The 25,311-nt window shown below is 29.1% G+C and overlaps 2 protein-coding genes across 2 annotated transcripts; one reads left to right on the forward strand and one right to left on the reverse strand.

The window, feature by feature from the left end:
* Nucleotides 1-3,236: 3,236 nt before the first annotated feature.
* Nucleotides 3,237-19,423, reverse strand: Tmlh (Trimethyllysine hydroxylase). The gene is made up of 8 exons (XM_088202539.1): nt 19,373-19,423; nt 19,195-19,297; nt 18,999-19,114; nt 18,719-18,936; nt 17,287-17,462; nt 13,127-13,351; nt 12,620-12,753; nt 3,237-3,817 (listed from the first exon to the last, which is right to left on the reverse strand). Exons 1-8 carry the CDS (start codon nt 19,380-19,382, stop codon nt 3,681-3,683), a joined length of 1,119 nt encoding a protein of 372 aa, XP_088058665.1. The 5' UTR covers nt 19,383-19,423; the 3' UTR covers nt 3,237-3,680.
* A 1,688-nt stretch (nt 19,424-21,111) lies between these two features.
* On the forward strand, nt 21,112-22,781 carry LOC148227101 (carboxypeptidase Q-like). The gene is made up of 3 exons (XM_088202031.1): nt 21,112-21,383; nt 21,439-21,568; nt 21,626-22,781. The coding sequence occupies exons 1-3, from the start codon at nt 21,187-21,189 to the stop codon at nt 22,718-22,720; spliced, it is 1,422 nt and encodes a 473-aa protein (XP_088058157.1). The 5' UTR covers nt 21,112-21,186; the 3' UTR covers nt 22,721-22,781.
* The last annotated feature ends 2,530 nt before the right edge of the window (nt 22,782-25,311 follow it).

Consider the following 25,311-nt stretch of genomic DNA (forward strand, 5'->3'; position numbering starts at 1 on the left):
AACAGCTCCATTTTTATTTTACTCTTTATCGCCGGATAGAGTCGATATTGCAGCTTAATGCACGATGGGAGGTTGAGCGATATATAATTTGTCGGCAACATGTGCAGAAAGTAATATAGCCTTGTCGTAAATTCAATAAAGGCCACGGGAATCGAAGGATGTACGACGAACACTTCATAAATATTGTATGACCGAGAATCAGGATTGTATAATATTTTATAATAGTGCGCGACAAGAGAGTTGGATGGGGAAAAAATATGTATCAATATATAAGGGTTGTGCGATAACTCCAGGGAATATAAAAACGTGCTAACAGAAAAATACCGAATATATATGGCCATTGAAATGGGTCGTTTAGTTGTTCGGCATGTTTAATATAAGTAATCAAAACAATAAATTGTTATACTAATGACCTTTTTTATTCATATACTCATTGTCCAATTTATGGCTTTTAATCCACTAAACTGCAATGTAAATAAAAATATTAAATAAATATTAAAAAATATTAAGAATTACAACTTAATTATATGTAAATATATCACTATACGTAAAGATGTACCACGCTGTTTATACTAAAGTATATAAAATATAATTTAACGTACAAAAATAAGATAGAATATACCATTCCGTCTCGGTTAAGATTAGGTAAAACACCATATGCTTAGCATATACAATATTATATATGTATCTTTATATAGATATTGAAATTCATAATTTATAAAAAAAAACAATCGATATGGAATGAGAATAAGATATTCATACGTATAATTCATAACAAAATATTTCGTTTGTGAACACGTTTGTGGTTTGTGCAATTAATAAACAAGTTTTAATACAATCTGAGTAGATTAAAATCTTATAAAATATATAATAATACAATTTCATGCAATAATAACATAATCAATACAATCCTTATTTTATTTTTTAATTCATATATATATATATATATATATATATATATATATATATATATATATATATATATATATATATATATATATATATATATATGAGTAATAAAAATTATTTGAGAATATTTATCTATTGCGGTTTGAAAAATCATCATGATAATAATTTGTGAGATAAGGAAAATTTATGAAAAATTAATTTATGATTGCTATTTAAAATTAAAGTTATATAAAAATATGAAACACAATAGAAATTGAAAGACACAAAGGTTTATTCAAAGATTTAATCGCCACTACCTAGTGACGTGATAAACTTGCAAACAATATCTCAAGAATAAATTAAAAACATTGTTCTATATTTTATAAAATCTTTATTCGTATATCACATGCTAAAACTTGTTTTAGACGTTTATAATTTATTAACATATTATTAGAATTTTTACGCCCATGTCCTTCGCTAAAACGTTTTTAGACCTGCCGATTTAATCCCAACATTGGGTGCTCCAACTGAGCTTTTCAATTAATGAATCTGACATGACGTGAAGTGTCACATCCCCTACACTAGGCATTCGATGAAGTTTAAGCGAACGGAAGAGGACATTCAGGACATCCTTTAGTGAAAGTATAGCTTTCAAGGTGTCCATCAGATAATTACAAAAAAATACATACTCCAAATCGTAAGCTGAATTTGAGTAGTGAGCCAATTTATACACATTTGTTAATTTGTAAGTAGGCACCTGGGAGTGAGTTAAATATAGGTACTTTTCCATGTTTATTTTAGTTGCTATTTATTTATTATTATTTTATATTGCATTTAGAATAAATCATAAAAATAAATCTCACCGTTTCATTGTTTTGATTTCTTTTACTAATTTTTATATTAATATGTTTTAATAATTTATTTCAACACATTATATAGATATCATTACATTAATTAAAATTAAAGCAAATATTATATAACTACAATATTTTAAATTAAATATTTCTTCAGTTACATATAAATATCTGGGTTATCCCAAAACAGTGAAAAATTGAACACCGTACATGTACGGTGGCCTTCATAAGATTCCCTTGTCGTCTGGACGAAGTACCGTTACGCGAAATAGCATACTTTATCTCTTTTTTCGTTGCGTGCGACACCCCTCCCACTTTAATTTCTAGGGTATCGGCGTCAGTTCTGGTTTGTTAAATGAATGAATTTGATTATCCTAGAATACTACTAACTTCATTCCATAATTTGACTCCTTATGTATCTGATTTTTTTAATTTCGCGCAGAATTTCAACGATCTTTTAAATAAATATAAATATTATAGTCATTATTAAATGGGTTCCTACTATTTTTGCTTCCAAAAGCAATAAAATATTTGTATTTATTATAAGAAAGGGACATTATTATATAATAAAAATAAAATGGTGAATATTTCTTTAGAAGCGCAGGGTAACACCCCCACGGTGTATGGCTGAGAGGCAAATAGTAGTGGATTCTAATTAGAATCTAACGGTAAACCGTCGAGCTCGATAGGGAATCTTATGATGCATACGGCGATACTCCTCAAAGAGACATAGGTTGGAATTACTAAGAAAATCTCTAATTCTATCTCAAGAAAACTGTGGCCTGTTGACGAGTTTGCTTATGATTATTACTTATGAAATTGTATCCTTAGGGAAGAATATTTATATTTAAGAGTTGGTTGAGGAACATGGCTAAGAGCTGGCCACCGAAGAAATAATAGATTTGAATCGCGAGAAACAACATGATATTGTCTGAAGAGAAAGAGAAAGAGGCTTAGAAACCACTTACTTAAAATGAGATTGAGATATCTGTAAAATGTTGGAAGTAGTAAAAAGCAGTGTGAGGCATAAATCTATTCAATGTAAATGCAATGTTACATTTTTACCATAAAGAATAGGTTTCTAGTTAAGATTGCATGTTAAGAAAAAGATTTTATTTAGCTATCAGTGATAGACAGCAGTGACTTCGATATAAATAATTAATAAATGTACGTCTATTTTTATTAATTATTTTTATATCAAAATTTTAGGGTAAAGAAACAAATAATTATGATGGAAAAATTTTTCTTAAGCTCAATTTATTTTATAAATATGATATATTAAACTATAATTAAGTTTAAATTGATTTTACAATCAGTAAACATTGTTTTAGCACTCTCAAAACCTTTTAATCAACACTGAAGATTGCAATTTTTCGATGGTAAAATATAGCTATAAAAATAGCACAAAACTCACTTGTACCGCTAATATTTACATACATTGCATCCAGATTGTGCAGCAAAATAAAAAAATACCACATCACGAATACGCACAACAGGGATTAAAAAACTTTTATTTCAGAATACAAAGTTGTCCTTACAAATTCTCAAAACAGCACACAAAAAAGTAAATTTATACTTCACGGTTGGTAAAGCGTGAAGAGTAAGTTCGCTTTACAAAGGGCTATGTATATTTAGGGTGATACAAACATATGTACTAATTTATGTACATATATTTTATACACAACATCCTGGAGCGTATAGCTTTTCTAAATAAACACAGGATAGAACAAAAACATTTACCGAAAAACTACTTCTAAGATTTTGCGTATATTGACATTTTATCTCTTTATATAACATGTTGTATATAGACTTTTAATAAAAATACTATATTTAAATAATAAGTATGAGTAATAATATAGAATAGGTTTACCGTTAATTTTCATTGAAAATTCAATAATTGGATATTTTATTAATTAATTAATTTCAAAGTTCTTTAGCTTAAGGTATAATCCCATAAACACGTGCAGTGCTTAGCCAATCTGCACGTGCAATATAAGCTCCTCCAATATATCTGCTTCCGGTGAATCCAACTCGTCCATGTAGCAAACGCCAGTTGTCAAAGAACATAACCCTTCCTGAAAACAGAATTAATTTGCATTAAAACCTTTTGTCCTTCGATGCACGTAAACGTCTTATTAATGACTCGAGTACGACGATTAAATATAAACACTTTCTGAACATAAATGTATACCAAACCAGCAGAACAATATATTTTATATTTATTTAATAAATATCTCTTAACCTAAGAATTAATAACAATTATTTTACAACCGATCCAATAACATGAAATGTGTCTCATGAGCATTATAACACTCATTGATTTAACAGAAAGTAGAGCACGTTTCGACATAGAGCATTCACTCATTCAAATCCCTTGACTATTGAAAATTGTACAAATCGGTTCAATACAACTTTATATACCTAGTACCAGTCTAAAAGGTTATAAACTATTTTGTTTAAAGACCTTCATAACGCATTAGGAAAACCTGTCAAGTTATGCTAGTCAGATTTGTAATCTTTTAATTTTTAACCTTAACTCATCGACCGTAGAAATGAACACTTCCGTTCTCAGAGACTCGTCGAGAAACCGACCGATTCTCGAGATTTGTCCAATTTACCCGTTTCCGGCAGAGCTGCAAAGTAATTGACTACGCGTGTTTTTGTAATCTCTCGCATTACGTTCCTGCATCCTGTTACGTTTTAATTATTAAACCTGTTTGTTTCGTTCCAGGCGAATCGATCACGAACAGGATGCCCGGGGAGCGGAACCTTTTTTCGTGTGGAAAAGTTTTCGAGGGCGGAATTAATTACTGAAGCTTTCTCGTTTTCAAGCCAGCTCCCAAAAGTTCCAACGGCGCAATCAAGAACACAAGGACCCGTAAAGTAGTCTGTAACTATTTTGTAAATTGCCAAACGTTCAACCTGACCGAGCGGCTTAACCCACGGGAAGAGCTTCCAATTAGAAAGCTGACAAGTGTAAATTCGATCGGTCTCAACTGACGATAAACAAATGGCAATCGGTGAAACTTTCGAAGGCAATATCGTATCGCAATTAAATATTATTTAATTGTTTCGTTGAACTTATGTATAAACAATCATTTAATCAAGATTTGTTACGTCTATTGTACATTTTAAGGTCGTACGATGTACACTCTGGAAATATGTAAGATAGTCCAGTCAAATAAGGCGAAATAAAGGCTAAACTTCGGAATGAAAGATACCAAGCTGAAATTTTGCACAGACCTTTGTTTTGATGTTCTAAGGACAGGGTGAAAAGTCTCATGAAATATCGTGTCTGCTAATCAAGATATCAAAGGTCAAAGGTCACAAAATTTGCTTTTTTGCAAATATCTCGCGTTTTATGCGTTGCACGTCATTAGATGCTTCACAAAACTTGTAAAGCATAAAATTATCTACAAGTTTAGTTGTAATATTTGTTTTGTATCATTAACCGTTTTTGAGATATAGCGCGAAGAGTGGGAGGCGTACATCCGTTTATAGAATCCAGCGAGTATTTCTACCTGCTTAACTTGGTATAAGCTTTGAAAAAGTAAACAATCGTGAAAAAAGTGGTCTCGGCAAGTCGTTTGAACCATAATTTTATTACTTTCTTCATTGTATTATTAGGAATTTAAAATGAAATATTGCTCGACAAGAAATTTGTGCGAAAAAATTGAAAGAGTTGAGAGATGTCCTTACGGAGTATGTACCAGATGATAAGAAGATCATTTACAAATTAAGAGAAAAATATTTATCTGATATTATAGTTATAACGAAGATTGGATCATTCCCTATTTTTTCTTTTCGCGATGCTCAAGCTTAAGTTTTATCCATAGCTTGGTATGAAAATAAAAAAGGCACTTCGGAAGAAGAACACTTGCGCGTAGTGGAAGCTGCTGCGGCGATTATTAGAGAAGATATTCGATCTTCTGTTGTTGAGACCAAGTCTTATCCGCCCCCGAGTAAAATATTAATGAAGAAATTCCGAAAACTTTATTACATTTTCTGCAAGAAGTTATTATAAAGAACAGAAAAGGAAAGACGAGGCATTTTAAAACGAAATACACAGCTATAAGTCATGCTATAATGACTTCCATACGAAAACGGTCCTTTTCCTTGCAGTTATTAATAGGCCTATCTGTATTTCTTCATAGAAAAAATACAGATAGGCCAAACATCCAAAAAGACTTTTGGATGTTTTGTCCAGGTTAGGTTTTTTCGCTTCGTATAGTGATACTGTAAAATGTTAAATTTCAGCTGTTTATCACCCACAGCCTCGTAATCAACCATCATAGTCAAGTGCCTTAGTACAGTATGCAGCAGATAATGCAGAAAAATATTTATACTCTTGATGGCTATAATACTGTTCATATAATGGGAATGATAAAAATAATAACTCCAAAATCTGAAGTTATATCTGATGACCGCATAAAGAAATTTACAACAAAACCAAGTGCAAAGGAGTTAGCAGCACTATCACATATACCCCTTCTAGTGTATGAAAATCATGTCGTACCCGGATTGAGCAAGAGATTCAAGTTCAAAATTTTAATGATGTAGAAGAACTAACCGAACAAATATTTAATGTAGTGGATTTGTTGTGGAAGTACGGAAAGTGGAAAAATATCTCACCGTTGCCAGGGTGGAATGGATTTATTGAACAACTTACAAAAAACAATGAGAACTTTGTAACTTCTCGGATTCTGTTTCTTACTTTTATTCATCATCCTGTGAGTAATATGGACATAATTTACACTACATTACAGTGTGCTATAAACACTGCCAAGAAACATTAACAAAGAACATGCTTAATAACTTTTGATCAGCCGTTGTACATAAAAGCACGTGAAATCGTAGCAGCTTCAGATGCTAGCTCAGACTTCTCCAGAGTAGTTGTGAAACTAGGAGGCTTTCATATGCTTATGTCTTTTATTGGATGCATAGGGTATATAATGAATGGAAGCGGAATCAAGAAAGCTCTCAGTACAATTTATGCGTAGAATTCTGTCGACAAAATGTTGGATGGTCCCGATTTTGCAAGAAGTATCAGAGGCCATACGTATTACTTTTAGCATTATCGATGATGATTTTTGAAGATATGGAGATTGAAAGTTATAATGCTTTAGATGGGTTCATTCAGCAGATAACAATTTGCGATGTTTTCTACGAAACTGTGGAAGAATGTACAGGTAACTCTGGCTCCGTAGTTTACATAGCGTTATCCTATAAACGGATGCGCGCTTCCCACTCCCCGCGCTATATCTCGAAAACCATTAACCATACGAAGAAATAAATTAAAACAAACTTGTAGAAAATTTTATTTTCTATAAGTTTTGTTAAACATTTAATGACATGCGACGCAAAAGAGGCGAGATATTTGCAAAAAAAACGTTTTTATGACCTTTGACCTTTAATATCTTGATTAGCAGACACGATATCTTTTGAGACTTTTCACCATATATTTAGAACGCCAAAACAAAGGTCTGTGCAAAATTTCAGCTTGTTATCTTTCATTCCGAGGTTAAACCCTTATTTGACTGGACTAAGAATATTTCAAGGCATAAACATGTTCACTTATCATTCATTGAAAAATACTTATTGTTAACAATGAGACCCTCCAATGAAGGGAGGGTCTTAAAACGGTCGTAAAGCTTTTAGCAAAATTTACAGATGTGAGAATCCAATGTTATGCTAATAAATCATAAATCCTGTTGACAAGGCCAGTCGGAATAAAAAGACAATAGGTCAGAAACAAAAACGTGTTTTAAAAACAAAATATATATTTTTGTAAAAATGGGACACCACCGTGAGAAAACTTTTTTGTATATTTACTCAAAGTACCTGGTACGAATCACAAAAATCAAAAGTTTCCTTTGTTAATTTTTTTAAGAAAAGATAATACGTGCCTTCGGGATTACCATCCAAACAACTAATCTGCTCTAGCGATCAAAAGCAATCTCTAAATTCACCAAAAGGGGCAGAAACAAATTTTCACATCGAGAGAGCCATGGGTTATTTGACACTTTTATTGTTAGTTACTTGTATATATAAAACAACACAAAAAATATAATAAATCTTTAGTCATATGTATATGGAACTAGATCATTTAAAAAATACTCTGAAAGAACACACTAAAGTTTATTATATAAGATAAACCATTTAAAACAAACATTTTATTTAATATAATATTGCCTTGAGATATTCATTTATATTATATATCGCTTTATCACTAACAGCGAGATGCCCTATAAAATTTTGCATAATTCTCTTTAAGTTTATAATCTGATTAAAATATGTACAGCAGCTAGTTTCAACTAGTATTATAATATAAATTTAACTATTTTTTAGCATTATTTTATTAACTTATTGATTAAAAATAATATTATACCTAAAAAAATGCGTGTTTTTTATTTTTATTTCCCGCTGTGTAATATTTATAAAATTCATTTATATTTATTAATATAAAAACATTTTAATTATGTTAAAAATCGCAATTCAAAGAAAAGGTCAAAGAGTAAACCTAATTTTAATGAATTCGCAAGGGCTGAATCAGACAAACATCTTTAATTGAATTAATTGTTCACGTCACGCTGTGAAAATTATATTAAAATGGCTTAATTAATAGGTATGTATATACAATTTAGATCAAGAACTGAAAAAAAACTCTTAGATACGAGATGAAATGATAAAATGTCTGCAAGCGGGGTGCCATTAATTTGTAAAGATCTACACGTGTTGTCTTTCATATGTAACCAGCACGATACTCGACTAATACCTGAAAGACATGGTCTCGAATTACGATTAGGACTATTCAAATATAATCCGTTTTTACCGACATTAATTTATATTACCAATTAGTGCAATGTAATTATCGTTAAACTTTTTTAATTTTATAAAATATGCATAACCTAATATGCGAATCACTGATCAATGAGGGCGGCAAAATGAAAATGCATAATTTATTATTACATACTTTTTGATCAAGGACGGCATTTCTGCTTTTTTAAATCACCAGAATTAAGATCAGCTTTGATTAAATTTATTTAGAAAAATTGATGAAACATTTTATATACATAATTTTATCGAATTTATTATATATACAGTAGCTAATAATGTTTGTAAGGAATTTAATGAACATAAAAATCAAATCAATATTAGCGTTTTTCTAGCGATTTGCAAATACATTAAATAATAAAAAATAAATGAATCGCGATCGAATTATTGACGCAATTTAAATAAAATATTTTCGTACTGAAACAACAAATACAAAAACGTAACACAAACTTTACAAGAAATTGAAATTTACACCTGTTTGTAAGATAAGTTTTAAACGATAATAAAGAGTAGGCCTTGAACGAATTCTGCGAATTTCAGTCATAGCAGATACGGCTGACAAACATTCTATTAACAAATGTTTTTCGAAGGCGTAAGAGCATTTTTTTGTTGTTGAGAAGAAGCGTCTCATTTTCTTGCACTTCAAAACAAAATAGAGGTGCATAAAGGGTCATGGATTTAGGAGTGGCACTAGTCACTCACTTATATTGAGAAAAAAAAGACTACCTACGTTGCTTAAGCATACAAATTGTTCTATTCTTAGATGTTTTAAATTTCATTCGAGATAACTTTAACGAATATTTGAGCAATTATTCGAATATTTACATAGTTGAAAATCGAATGATTTGAGAACCATAGTTTGCATATCATATCGACCATGATATTTGATATCTAGATTATATACTTGAGTGCTTATAATTTAATTTTAATCCATCATAACATATTAGGTTTTTATATATTTTCTTTATATTTTAAAATAATATTGTAAATAGTAACATTTATTTATTGTAAGCTGTTAAAATAGTTTTTTTTTATCATATTTTCTGTATAACAATCATCAGTCGAATGTGCTTAATCATTTTTCGAAAAGTCCGTTAAGACTTCTTAATTAAATAGTAAAATAACAATTTGATTACCAATAATCTCAGATCAGCAGTTGATTTTCGAGTCGCAAAAGTAATAACTCATGCTTCTATTTAAAGGGAGTTCCTGTATAATTATCGGTCGTCAAGACCTAAAAATCATAGAGCTACACATCACCATAAGAACAGGTATTGGTACATAATGTGATACTAAAAATTGACTTCATTAGTAGATATATACATTTTCAATTAAGTGAGACTATCATTATCAAAAGTCTGACACGGAAACTGGAAATATTTTTCCAGGAGCTCATTAAGGAGCGCTACCGCCGCATGACACTGCAAGTGCAGATAGTAAAAACATGTTCATAGAAAGTGAATGTAAAAAATACACATTAGAAAAAAATCTATTTTTGCCGACAAATGTCTAGAAACTGTAAAGCATATTAGCTTGTTCGCAAATAATTAGGGGTTGATTTGTACCATAGGAATGGCGGTTTTAAATAACCAAATTTAAATTTAATAATTAATTTTTGGTAACATTGAAAAGGTTGTCTATAATAACTGCAAAGCTTTGTAAAAAAAATATATGTAATGAAAAATAGAATAATGATACATAATTATTTAGCTCAAAGTGTATTTTATGCTTATTTATAACTTATATATTTATAATTATATACATATATCATAAAATTTATCTATCACGTAAAGTAATATCTCAATATATGATATAATCGTTATGTGGGACGAGTCGATTCCCCTTAAACCCTAATTATCCTACCCTTTCGGGTAGAACTCCAATTCAAACAAATCTAACGAGCTTCGACGAAATATACAATTGTTCCATAATTAAATTGGTAAAATCTCTTGCCGTCGCAAAGAGATACAATTGCCCAATTACGATAAGCAATTTAAAAAACGTAAAACGTATTTCACAAAAAATCTGATTCATAAAATTATTTTTATTTTATCTGTACACAAAAAATAATCTAGACATATTCATTGTTAATTTTAAAAAAACGCTTAATATGTCATATTCTGGTGACTTCTTGGTTTTTATGCCATTTTATTTTATATTTTTACTACACTTAATAAGATTTTTCAGTTTTTCCATTAGCAGTGGTACATTTCAAGAAATATACTACCATACCAGGACTTTTATATAAAATTAAAAAATTACTTCCATACAATAACTACCTGATAATTCAATATTACTTAAATTAAAAATGGAGAACAGTACACAAAGCTTTATAAAACATTTTAGGATCTACCGCAAGGTAGCATTCTAGGACCATTTATTTACTCGTTATACACGATAGACCTTCCTTAAATCAACTCGACAAGAATTGCAATATTGGGGTCTGACCTAAATTTTAATATCACCTAGATTACAGGAACATTTATTCTAAGTGCAAGCTTGGCTTTCTAAATGGAGAATCAAAGCCAATGAAAACAGTCCAATCCACATTATTTTCACCCCAAACAAAGATAACTATCTTCCTGTATCCCTAAATTATAAATTTATCTAGGAATCCAATTGAATAGAAGACTAGAATGGAGAAACCATATTTGAAGTAGAATAAAATAATTGGGACTAAAGCTTCGAAAAGTATATTAGCCCACTGAACTAAATTCAAGCATAATATATAAATCGTTGATAAAACCAATATGGTGCTCAAATTTGGGGGTGTGACCTCTATATCCAATATTAACATTTTCGAGAGTTTTCAGACTAATGGTTGACACTCCTTGGTTTGCACCTAATACCATATGAAGTGTGATAGTGTGAAACAAACAATTAAAAAATTAGTCAAAGATACTTGAACAGACTAAAGGATTATCCTAATGAACGTCAACAGACTCAAGGATAATTATAAAATATACTTTGTTCACCAATGACTAACTTAAAGTATAAATTTGCTTATTTCACTTTAGCATGAAAATGATTTATCAGTGTCATTTTTAACCTTTAATTGAAATACACATGCGCAAAAAATTGTAATCTCCAATGAAACACTAACATTAAACTAAAAACATAAGATATTGCTTTATTTTCCTATTTTCAAGATGTCTATTTAGTGTTTTGTTTCTCTTATAAAATTATCTAATATTCAGTTATATTTTTTATATTTTTTTTTTAATTTCCCGGCGCCCAAGCATGGAATAAGAAAAAAATATAAAATAATTGCTTATTGTTCCTGGACAGAAAAAATTATAGAAAGCATCAAGCAAAATTTTCTAGTTATTTCAAAGTCATATTTATAACTATTTCCTTTATTCGATGAGAATACTGCCTATCATAAAAGTACAATTTTAAATCGGTGTTAAAGCAAGCAAAAAAAGAGTGTGGGAGCCGATTTATTTGGCCACTTCTACACTGGCAACATAGTTTAACGTAGCAGTGACGAGAGCAGTGACTGCCAGTCGGCGCTCACTGAACCGAACCCGTAAAATTATTTTTTTAAAACTGTTGAAATATAAATTAATTTTTTTCAGCGGCTTATCTGTCTTATTGCCAACCTGGCAAACACACATTAGCTAAAATATGAAAATAAATACTCATTGTGTAGTTTTAATATTAGTATTTTATATATTATATATAAAATACATTAGTGTGTGCTGTTTAATTTATGTATATAAATAGGCAATTTGGAAAATGCATCGAAAGCTCAAAGCTCAAAGCTCTAGATTAATTGTTTATTAGTCGGTTCAATGCATGGCCATTTAAAATGAATAGATTATTGAGAGTGTAACTGATCCGTTAACATTATAACTAGCTATTTGAAAAGAATTTAACTACGTGACGTTACCATAATAATAAAAACCTAAAAATGTCACAAAAAAGTGTATATAAAAAAATCAAAATGATGCCAAAAATATTTTGCCGAAATATAGAGACAAAACGAAAAACGCTATATATATATATATATATATATACATAATTAAACCCAATAATTATACCTGGTGTTAATTTGAACTTCCACTGAGCAACCGAGGAATTCAAGAGCTTGGCAAAAGTTCTATAACTTTTATAATAGTCCATGGCTTCTCTGCCCGTTCCGACATAATGAGGGCTACGGTCGTAATTGTTATATCTGAAAAATATACGTATATATGATAAACTTTAATAATTACTTAAATTACGATAATAAAAAGATTCTAAATTCATTCAATAAAAAAATATATAAAAAATTTTTGTTATTAATCGCATAAAACAAGGCGAAGAAAGGTTTTATTTTTAATAACTAGTTATGAAATATTTTTTATATAAAATTTTTAAAAATATTGGGGGGTATGAGTTAAAATTATGTATTTTATTAGGTACGGTTTTTAAGATGCATAGACACAACAAATTGTATAGAATGATTGTGTATTTTTCATTTATTAAAACATATCTGACTGGATACATTTAATTCTTATAAAGGTTTCTTGGCATAGAAGAAAAATAAATTAAATATACATACGTACCTAATCTGTTTTAGTTCCTTTGTTATTGGATCCAAATTGATAATCGCACCCGTATTTTTATGATGATATTCATTCTCCTGATATTCAAACACTTGATGGGTGGAAGCCAATATGTCAAACGCTTCGGGGTCTAATCTTCGCAATGTATCAGCACAATTGAACCCATCCACCAGTATAGTTTCACCTCCGGTTCCATCGTGCTTCAAACAGTGCAGAATTTGCAATCTGAAAATCGAACTCTATCAACTTAATCTTTGCCAACGTCGTTGTATTTTGACTTGATCCGAAGGTTCTGCGCTTAATAACCGCGGGTTATAATTGGATTTAATTTGCAAATCGCGCTCCAATTTGCCGACGAAATGCTTATTTCGTATTCATGTCTTGAAAGGGCGAGTTGAAATTTCGCAAATTTGTAACAACTCGTAGAAGAAAAGCTCTCGCAAGCTTCGGCTCTCTTTTGATGAAGACCTAAACTCGTCTTTTGATCTTTGAATTAAAAATGGTCGAGAAGTAATTAAGCGCACACCGCTAAGTACAAAAATAAAAACTGGACCCATAACTAATTAATGATTATGTTTGATAAAGTAAATAATATATTTATAAATCATTTTTCATATGCATAGAATATTAAGATTTAGTAACCCGAGACCTGCGAGAGATTCTTGCGCGGTAATCCGCAGCTTTCTAATTGTATTGTATACTTTTCCGAGAAAGTTTATATCTATGGATTACCATTGTCTAAGATCGAGATTTGTATAACTGGTGTGTAACAAATTTCAATTTAAAGTTTATTGTTTATTATTTATAGTATTTACAACAACAACAGCAAAAAAACATTTGCTATATTATGTCATACGTACTATTTTTTAATAAATATTAGATCATACATAATTTCTTGGTAAAAAACGTCATTTAAAAACAATTGACATTTAAACAAAACGCAATGTAAGTACACCCAGATATATGAATCACCACAGACTTTAGAAAACATAAACAAAATATGTTCACAAGACCCTCTAAATAGCTACACTTTTTGTTCAAACCATTGTGATCAATATTTCTACAGCCGTTTGTCACACCCCTTATGGATTATCAGGCCTATCAAGAGAGAAAAAATTCTGGGGCCCATTTTCCTTTAGGGGCCCGACTTTGGAAAAAATCATAGCAAGTGTATATTAAAAAAAACTATAAGCCGACATCAAATAACGAATCTAATATATTATGTATTTCAGGTATAAATTTCTTTTCTCTTTTTTATACATGCAAGAAATAAAAGGAGCGGAGCATTGCCTTTAAAAGCAGCCACTTTCTAGGAAGTACTTTCCAAATATATACATTATTATTCAAAGGAACATATTGTATTTTTTGATGCGGCTCTGTTTATGTTAAAATTGTTTGCGTTATTGCTGATTTTATTGCTTTTTGAACCTTTAAAAAATAATTCTCTCAGAAGAGAAATAATTAACGAATGTAAATTTGCAACATTAGATTTAGGTATTTGATCTGAAATTTCAGATCGACGTAAAAGGAGAATGCCAAGAAATAACAAAGAATCAACAACAGGACCAGCTAAATTATATAAATTTAATGTTTTTATAATACATTCAGTTTCATATGCATATTTCGTTACTTGAATGCCAACGAGATTCGTAAAAAGGCAAGAAAATACGAAACAAATATAAAGATAATCTTGGTGAGCTGTTATCCGTAGAAATATTTCATATAAAATCAAAATATGATGCAAATATTAAAACAAAAGATATTTTACCCATACAGTTGCTAAATAAAATAAAACATCTCAATATTATTTTCCATTGCTATTATTGTTTAAAAATTATTTTGTCCATCAAGCGAATGTCGCTTTCTAAAAGCGTGTATCTATTTCGCTGTTATATAATAAGAAACAATTATATCTATTTGGCTGGATGGTCGCTGCATGATTGCGATTGATCAGCAAGCTTTGCAGCCCTGGATGCTTAAGCCGGGACTACCATGAGGAGAAGGGAATGACAAGCAGCCACTCGAAGACTCCAGGTAAACGCTCGCAAAGACCAATAGGCCGCGGACAACATACTGTCATGGGCGTTCACATCTCGAGACGAGCACCACCGTAACAGAGAGGGATTATCTTCCGCTATAATGTCACTGCCACGCCACTTAAATACTTTTGAGGACCTTTCACGGACATCATCCCTGCGCCAGCTTCTCCACCACCACTCGGAGAAAACATCTCGCCATTTATCGAGTCGCAATTGTATTAAATCTAATAAAACTAGATTGTGCTAAGCGTCTCACTGGCTACGAAGGCAAAACCTTAAAATGCCATCTCTGGAGAAAAGTAAAAAAATATATAAAATTGTAATTTTATACATTGGTTTTTATTTTTGTCATGATGCTCCCATACAAACTTTGTACATTAAAGTTGGCATATGTGAAAAACTCTTGGACTGTGAGGAATTGCTGAGTTTTTTATCACTTCATCTCATTGAATAAGCTTAATTTTAATCACATGTATTTACAATAAACCTTAGGGATTTCAATGAAAAATAAATAGATTCAGCCCATTGCGATTTTCCTTTATCGTGACTGTTGCTTTTCTGTTTGTTTAATTTGCTGTGCAGTATTTTTAACAAAGTGTTTTTTTTTTAAAAATAATAAATATATATATATATACATATATATATATATATATATATATATATATATATATATATATATATATATATATATATATATATATATATATATATATATGTGTGTATATATATTTAATAATGAAATTATTTTTAATAAAATGTAAAGCAGTTTTAAAAAATAGACAAATTGATATGATAATTTCTCTAAGAATACACACTACATTATCATTTATTCCTTAGAATCGCAAATATAGTGATATGTGTTTTTAAAAAACAATTAGATTAGAGGATCACAACTCCTGTAAATTAAATAATAGTATTATTTTGAATGTTTAAAATTTAGTCACACACTGTGACAGCAGTTTCAGATTAAATTGAAAATAAACAAACAGAAACAATAAAAAATATTATAACATATGTTACCTGCAGATAGGATTAAATTAACAACAGAGGAAATGTTTCAAGATATCGTAAAGGAAAAAAATAAGAGATATATTAAATTAATTTAAAATAAAGCACGTATTAAATTAATCTTAAAAAAACATATCTATAAACATATAATGTCTCAAATGGATATTAAAATAATATTATATAACCATACTATTTATCGTTATTATAATTATGAATTAATTTAATTCTATAGATTGCGATTTAAGAAGATAATTAATAATAATATCTAAATTTTTATTAAAGTAATAAATAATGTTTTCCAAGTAATTTAATTTAAAAATGAACATGACACGAAATTAAAATAAATTTAAATAATAAAAATAATAAATTTATAAATATTGATATATCATTTTTTAATTGATTGTATTGTTTTCTGAATAATATAAATATATTCTAAAAATATTTACACGATAAAATGAAAATATTACAAGTTCATTTGAAGGCCAAAAGTATTTAAGAACATAAACTGATATGGAATTTTTTGGAAGAATAAAAACAATAAATATTTAAAGCACGTAAAAAAAGTTAAATATTGCCAGCATATTTATCAAATTAAGTTTAAATCAAAACACTAAATTTATTTTTTGTATGAGAAGCTGCCTCGTGACCAATGTTCGTATGAGCAAAAGTTTATGTGGGCAATCTTCCGCGAGCGAGCGAAAGGTAAAGTATCGCATCGTACGCGCCTGCCTGTGACCAATAGTCTGTTCACCCAATATTTCGAATAAAATATTATTTCAAATAATATTATATGTAGCAATGGTGGCTAATTTTTATATTTAATATCTGTTAACTTTTACTTAATAATATTATATTTACTCAAGAAATTATATAATATTATGATATTAAGAACATATAAAATTACTTTTTTGTTACGGGGCCCGGAATCATTATTTTCCTATTTTCCATTCGCTTTCAGCGAACCTGTGGATTATACGCATCAGATGAAAAGCGTTTATTAGGGATTGGGAGTTACCCAGGTTATTAAAAGAGTCGGAATAAACTCGTCTACCATAATACAAATAAGCTTCTATGAATGCGCCGCTACCAGATTTTATTATATTATATATATACCCTGCTGCGTCTGTGAAGAATGTGCTATCTGTGTGCGAGCCCAAAGACAAGGTAGTGTAAGCTGTGTCAGCCCTTGACATGTCAGACGTAAAATTCCAAGTGCTTCCAAACATTGTATTTTGAATTGGTCCAATTTTTTTAATGACAAGTTCTGTATCTTCCATAGTAGGAGCCACCTAAAAAAATATAAAATTGAACGAATTTTTATTAAATAAAAAAACTACGATAGCTCATGATTTTTAATATGAAAAATTTAAAAATATCTTATTGCCCAGTCAAAAAAATAAATAAATTTATTAAAATTAGCCAGTAGCTGTTTTTTTTATTAGAAATGCGCTTGAAACTTATTGCACTTTAATCGTATGCTTTGTATATTTAAGTTTAGTTTTTTATATTACATTTCTTACTATTTAAATATATTTATCTTATCATTATTTTTATTTTATAAACATCATTAGCAATAAAGTGAACGTAACAAAGTGAAATAACACCCATTTATAATTATGGTTGAATGAAAATTCAGTACGGTGATACATGTTAGTCACTTCAGAAAGTAAACTAATGGACTAGAAGGTTTCGTAACAGGGTGCTTTATGTAATAATTTTTACTATGACAAGTAATGACATCAGAACTTAAAGGCAACGTAAAAGAAAATTTCTGAATAGTAAGAAATATAATTAACGTTTAAAAAAAATCATCGACCAATAAAAGTTCAGTTCGGTGATGCATGTTTGTCACACCAGCAAGTGTACCAGTGGATTAAAAAATTTCGAAATAGCATGCATTGTATAATACAGTTTTCCTACGATAAGTAGTTACATTACATTAAAGGTAAATTGCCAAATGACAAGTAAATAAATAAACGTTCAAAATAAAATTCAGTTAAATAATTCATTAGACGTCTATCACTTCAGAAAGTGTACTAGTGGATAGGACAAAGTAGTTAAACATCAGCAGATGAAATGGTTGTAAAAAAATCGAGTGAGAATTAATAAAATATGCATCACATATAGTCAGTGATATATAATGACAAGTCAAATTAAAACCTAAGTTATGTTAAAAATTCTATACATTGCTATATTGTCTTGTAAATTATTACAGAAAATATGAACATTTAATTTACCTCTATTTATATGTACATATGGTAATTTCAATATTAATATTCATCTTCATATCATAAAAATAAATTTATGACTAATATTACTAAGATAATTTTAATAAAAATATTCGTACGTACGTACGTAAAGTAAATACAAACATAAGTATATACAAAAACTCGCCTCCGAAAGACCTTTGCTCTATGTAATAAACATTATTTTTATAAATATAATAAATAGACAAATAAAATAAATCCAAAGGTTAGATTGAGATTTGCTTTTTCCTTCTAACATTTCCGAGTATTTTCTAGTATAAAAATAACTTTATACTCACTCCATCGACAAAAGCAACTCCATATTTAACTAGAGATGTTAAAAAGTCTCCGATGGCTTTCGATGATAAAAAATCATTCCTTTGTACAATCGCCACATGATTTTTAACTTCACTTCCATACCAAAACTCTTTTTGAGTGATCGTTTCTGTTCTCCAATTATTTGGCCAATATTCCCACAAAAAGCTAGATGAATACTTCGAATAGTGTTCATCCTCCCCTAAAAATTTAACCTTTAAGCACAAATTTTCTTTGTTTATAAATTAATATATTTTAACTTACATTCTATGTGCAAAATATTGTCCTTAATTGATACATTTTTTGGATAAGGATTTTCAGGCACCTCCAAAAAGTCGTGTCTTCTTTGATAAGTTTCTATAATATAACATTCCTTACATCTGCAATAAATACAAAATAAATATATTAATATTTAAAATAATACACTAATAAATAATATAATATAAATTTTTATACATACCTACAGTTTTCTCTTAACCAAAAAAAACAATAACTAAACACTTCGTGGTTTTCTACTTTTATTTTTACTTCACCATCTTTAATGTAAGCACTCTTGATTTTGTCTGAAATAGTATTTATATTACTTATACATTTTTTTAAATATTATTAATAATTTAATACTGAACAAATTTAAAAACCTTCGTTCATGATCACAGTTAGACTGTTAAACCGACACTGAATGAGTTAAATGTCATATGGTTTAATATATGTGTTAATGTTATCATAATTGCTCTGACCTATGATAATTAAAGACATATATGTGTATAATCAAATTTTAAAAATAAAACTAAGCAAATTATATATATCTCTATTGTTAACTAATTTGTGATAACTAATCTGTTTTTATTTATTTTACATTTTTATTAAATTATCACACATAGCTAATATTCAGAGTTAAAATTTATTAGTAATTCCAAAATAAATGTCGTTTTCTATTAAAACAAAAAACACTTTTAAATCCTTTTTTATTTTAATGACTCAAAATATAATTTCCTTCCTAACTTCGCCTCTCTGTTAATTTTTAATTCCATTAACATAAAATATTTTAGGGCTTTATACAAAATATTCTGCTTATACATCGTCTGCATTTATTTGTCTTGGCAGTGTTGCATCGATCGAAATAAATTTAGTCGGAATCAGCAAGGTCCGAAGAATATGGTGGATGATATAAAATCATCCAATCAAGTTCCATCATTTTATCGAGTCAATTTCACTGTCTCATACGACAATTGTTGTCATACTCATTTCACATATTCGGTTATCAAAGTTAGGTTATAAAAAAAGTAGTTAGTACCTACATATACATTTTTTTAAGGTTTGAACTAATCTAACGATGTTTTTAGTCACTAAATATTTTAAACGTAATTTTTTTACTGAATTTCGTTATATAATGTTATATTAACCCTTTGGGCGATATCGACGTACATGTACGTCGATCGATATTTCACTGTTTTAAAGTACCCCTGATAGTTATACATTTACATATATAATTGAAGAAATTTTCTAAGAAGATTTCTATAGAAAATAATACCAATAAATTAAAGAGTACGAAATAAATGTACATATCAAAAAATATTTTATAATAATTTTATAAAAAATATTGAGAGCTTCTGAATTGATATAAAAAAAATCCACAAAAGCCGAAAAATATATAAATAACATATGTAAAATAAATAATATATAAAAAAAACGAAATTTAATTAAAAAAGTGTTAAAATAAATTATAAAAACATTCTAATACAAAAAGTAGTAAAATAAATTAAAGCAATAGTTCATGATAAATGCTATATAAAATAATAATAAATAAAAAACAACAGAAATAATTATGGAAAAATATGTGAAATTAACTCAAGTCTAGGTGTGTACTAACAAATTAACAAATGTGTATGAATTAACTCCCTACTCAAAAGGTTAAAACATGTATTGTAACCGAAATATTTATAAAAAAATCTGATTATCACTATAATCAGTTTGAACGTATTTTTATATATTACAACACCAAATTTAAATTTAAAATACATAAAATTAATAATTTATATTCTTAAAAGTCAATATAGTAGTACATGTACTTTTTTTCGTTCAGCCAAAATTTATTTACTTATTAAAAAATATTTTCAATATACTTATCAAAGTCAAAGTGAGGAAGGTAAATAAAAATTAAGATTATAACTAATCTAGCAATGTTTTTAGTTACTACATATCTTTAACGTCTATTTTTTATTGAATTTCGTTATATAATGATTTTATCGAATTTCGTTATATATACAAGATATTTATAAAAAAAATCCGATTATCACTATCACTACAATCAGTTAGAACAATATAAATTGCGATACGTTTCCTTGTTTATCGCAGAAATGTACTAGATATTATTGATTTGTATATCAACGATAATGTAATTTATCGAGCATTGTGTTTAACGTTGTACATAACACCAGTGTTTTTCTCCAACATGGCTTGGTTGTATTGGTGTTTGAGTATAATATTAGTATTCAATTCTATTCTACACCCAACTATTGCAAAAGCATCAATAGCATGTGAAGATTTGCCTAAAGAAATCATTGAAGATATCTCTAAATATGCTTCGACAGTCGATAGAATCATAGAGTACTATAGAAACGGTCCATTTAAAGGAGAGACATGGAAAAGGTAAGTTGAAATGAAGTATCTTATTAAACCAGTTTTAATGGCATATTTTTTTTAGAATTGCTGATTTCGTTGATAAATTCGGATCTCGGATAACAGGTTCTAAGGCATTAGAAGACGCTATAGATCATTTATTGGCAGCTTCTAATGCTTATGATTTAGATAACGTTCATGGAGAAGAAATAGATGTAAGATGTCTTGATTAATCAAATTCTAGTACTTGTATAATAATATTATTTTATTAGGTGACTGCTTGGGTTAGAGGAGAAGAAAGCGCAACACTTTTAAAGCCAAGAAATAAAAATCTACTTATTCTTGGCTTAGGTTACAGCATCGGAACAACGTCTGAAGGAATAACCGCAGAAGCTATCGTCGTCAAGAGTTTCGATGAACTGCGATCACTCCCTGATTCTAAAGTCAAAGGTAAAATAGTTGTTTACGATCAACCTTTTACCAGTTATGGAGAAACAAATCAGTATAGAGGCAAAGGAGCATCTGAAGCTAGTAAAAAAGGAGCTGTAGCTGCCTTAATTCGCTCTATATCACCTTTTTCAATGGTCACTCCACACACAGGCATTCAGTTCTATGAAAACAACATTGTGAAAATACCTGTAGCTGCATTAACACACGAAGATGCAGACTATTTATACAGAGAGCAACAAAGAAACAATCCTATTGAAATAAATTTTAAAATGGGTGCAAAATCTCATCCGGCAGTTTCGCGCAATTTCGTATCAGAGCTGAGTGGATCTATAGAGAAGGATCGGATTGTTATAGTGTCTGGACACATTGACAGTTGGGATGTTGGAGATGGTGCTATGGATGATGCTGGTGGCAGCTTTATATCCTGGTTAGCGCCTATAGTTATTAAAGAATTGGGTTTGAAGCCTAGGAGAACCATCAGAACAGTTCTATTCACAGCTGAAGAAGAAGGTGTCGAAGGCGCCGCTAAATATGAACAGCAACACAAACACGAACTGAACAATCTAAGCTTCGTTATGGAATCCGATTATGGGACTTTCGCTCCTCTCGGGATAATGTATCAAGGCAGCAAACAAGGAGAATGCATGGTTAAGGAAATATTGAAGATGTTCGCGTCTATCAACGCCACGGATATATCCTTGCAGGGGCCAGGTCCTGACATTGCTGTATGGACATCGCAAGGTGTACCTGGAGGTGGTCTTTTAAACGATAACAAGGAATACTTCTGGTACCATCACACCGATGCTGATACGATGAACGTGCTAAATTCTGATGTGATGGATTTAAATGGAGCCTTTTGGACAGCTTTTACTTACATCATAGCTGATATGAAATATGAAATACCAAGAGATAATTAAAATATTCTAAATATTTTTTTTTTGTATTTTTAATACTCAATAAATAGAGCTACCAACTTTTCGAGATTGTTTGATTTTAGTTTTTCGCTCAGATAATGTTTATGTATTGTAAAAGAAAAAACTCACTTTTCGGCCTCGGATCCTGTCGACGGGAATTCAAAATTTGAAGATTTCATTACGAAGATCGTTTTATGATGGTTTATCTAGTTTAATCAATGTATTCTTATAGTCCTTACACACATTAAGTACATATTTCATTTTAATAGTTATAACATACCTAGTTAATTTGCAATCCGAATATTTATATTCCGTCAAATCGAACAACGCACACGACAAATTAATGAAAATTATGGTCGCGTAGCAAAATTTTGTTTTAAATAATAATTATTTAAAACTGTTGTCACGTTGATGTCAGCCATCTTGTTTTATACTTGAATACTTATTTTTCATTGGTCGAAACAACAGAATTCAAATTCAAATTTGATTTTATATTATTATATTCAAATATATTTCCTTTGTTTGCGTGTATTATTATATACACCGTTCATACAAAGCGATACAATTAACAGAGTAGAAAATTGAGCATTAAATGTTTCATTTTAACAGTTTTATATAAGAAGATAACCAGAAATAGATAACGAAATGCACAAAAAAAATTGTTCTATTATATTTGAGAATATATGGTTCGGTGATTACTGCGCAAATGAAAATTCCGATCATAAATGATCAATATATACATATGTATATTTAAGAATACGTTAAGATACACATATAAAAAATAATGTCTTTAATATCGCAGGCGGCAAAATGATTTTAATTTAAAAATATCATAAAATATAATTATAATAATATTTTATTGTAATAGCACAAACTTTTACTTAAAAATGGAAAGAATATAAATCATTTGGGATTTTAATATATTTAACAATTAAACAAGCATCCATGTTTAGAATTTTCGCTGTGTGGTATTTTCATGTGCGTAATAATCCGGTCACCAGAATATATGTACATATTTGTTTGAATAGTCGATGTACAAAATAAACTTTAAAATGTAAAAAAAAATACTTTATAATGAACAAAAAAAAATTAATCGACACTAAAAGTACAGATAAATTTTTATTTTATATTTAAGAGTTTTTTAATCATACGTATGAACACACTAAAAGTTTATTTAAGGTCATTGATTATAACTTAACTAACACTTGATAGTTAATCACTTTTGTACATTCCGCTTTATAGATAAACATTTATACAATAGCACATTTATATCCAACATTGATTATTATGACAAAAAAAATTATACATTTTACGTAAGCAAATGTTTAATTATAGACATGGCAGTCATATCAAATAAATGTCAATGACGTACTTAAATAATTTGATTGATTGATTTTTATGTTTGACGTTATTATCCTTGGCCATTAACTGTAAATATACAATAAATATTATCATATTTATAAAGCATTGTTTATAAGTTGGTGGGTCATTAATAACATCAAAAGTGAATATTTAATATTTTTTGAGGCATCTAAATCGTTAATAAATAATTAACTAAATCTGTTCACATCTCTTGCTAGAGAGTTATCTATGAACTGATGGATAACAAGCGATCACGACTTTAACGATCATAAAGCATCGACAGTTAATTATTACAATATATTTGATTGCTGTTTTTGTGTACAACCGTCCTCCGAGTATGCCATGTATATTTTAAGCAAATACTCCCATTTTTTTTTATTGTTCAGGTTATTAAATAGTAAATTCCTGTCCCTTTTCGATACACCCACTTAATCTCTAAATGGGTTTTGCAAAATAGTAGGATAGCCGGAGAATTTTACATCTTGAAAATATTGTGAGACATATATTTCATATGCAGAAATCAAGCATTATATTTCTTAAGTTATTTTTAAAACGCGCGGATAACCGGGTACCCAGTTCCGGTTCTACCAGGGTCGTAAGTCTTAGTAGAAAGGCATTGACAAAAGGACATTTGTCAAGACTTTTGTAAAACTTTCTTAAGATACAACGTTTATCAAAAGTAACTTTCAAAGCTTAGACTTGCATTGAACTTTAGTTGCTACACATTCCTGCAATTATTTTTTTACCTGTGTCTTTTGTTACCACAAAAAGTATCCGAAATTCAGATTTCAGTTAATTATACGTTGTTTATAAATTGTCAATTTTATTTCGGCAAATAAATTGCAATTATTGCAGTTTTTAGATGAAATAGATAAACAGTGAAAATAACTTATTTTGAATCATAGAAATATTTCATTGTTCATTGCATTTTTGGACACGGCGTTGTCATAACAACAAAATTTGTATCAGTGGTTAGGTGGTGTTTTAATATCGATTTAATAATTCCACGATTACAATTCTTATGGAAGTGAGTAAATTTATTTTTTTAATAAATTCCTAATCGAATTCGTGGTAGTCATTAAAATTATTTATTTTATTTATATATGCATATTGCGTTAAAATAGAAATAAAATATAGCAGCCAATTAAAATCTATATAAATAAAAAAAATAGATTAAATAACACATCTAAAATATATATCATGTAATTCAGAATAGATATACATTAATAATG

The sequence above is a fragment of the Plectrocnemia conspersa genome, unplaced genomic scaffold (genome assembly GCF_051122295.1).
Source record: "Plectrocnemia conspersa isolate PC_06_02 unplaced genomic scaffold, ASM5112229v1 ptg000013l, whole genome shotgun sequence".
NCBI classification, from domain to species: Eukaryota; Metazoa; Arthropoda; class Insecta; order Trichoptera; family Polycentropodidae; genus Plectrocnemia; species Plectrocnemia conspersa.

Excerpts from the sequence above, each read along its gene's own strand:
- Tmlh (XM_088202539.1), bottom strand. Across the intron at positions 19,115-19,194 it reads TGGTTAAGAGAAAACTGTAG|ATGTAAGGAATGTTATATTA; the intron begins GTATGTATAAAA and ends TATTTATTGCAG. Across the intron at positions 17,463-18,718 it reads GAGTTGCTTTTGTCGATGGA|GTGGCTCCTACTATGGAAGA; the intron begins GTGAGTATAAAG and ends ATATTTTTTTAG.
- LOC148227101 (XM_088202031.1), top strand. The coding sequence starts at position 21,187 with ATGGCTTGGTTGTATTGGTGTTTGAGTATAATATTAGTATTCAATTCT. Across the intron at positions 21,384-21,438 it reads AAAGGAGAGACATGGAAAAG|AATTGCTGATTTCGTTGATA; the intron begins GTAAGTTGAAAT and ends TATTTTTTTTAG. Across the intron at positions 21,569-21,625 it reads TTCATGGAGAAGAAATAGAT|GTGACTGCTTGGGTTAGAGG; the intron begins GTAAGATGTCTT and ends TTATTTTATTAG.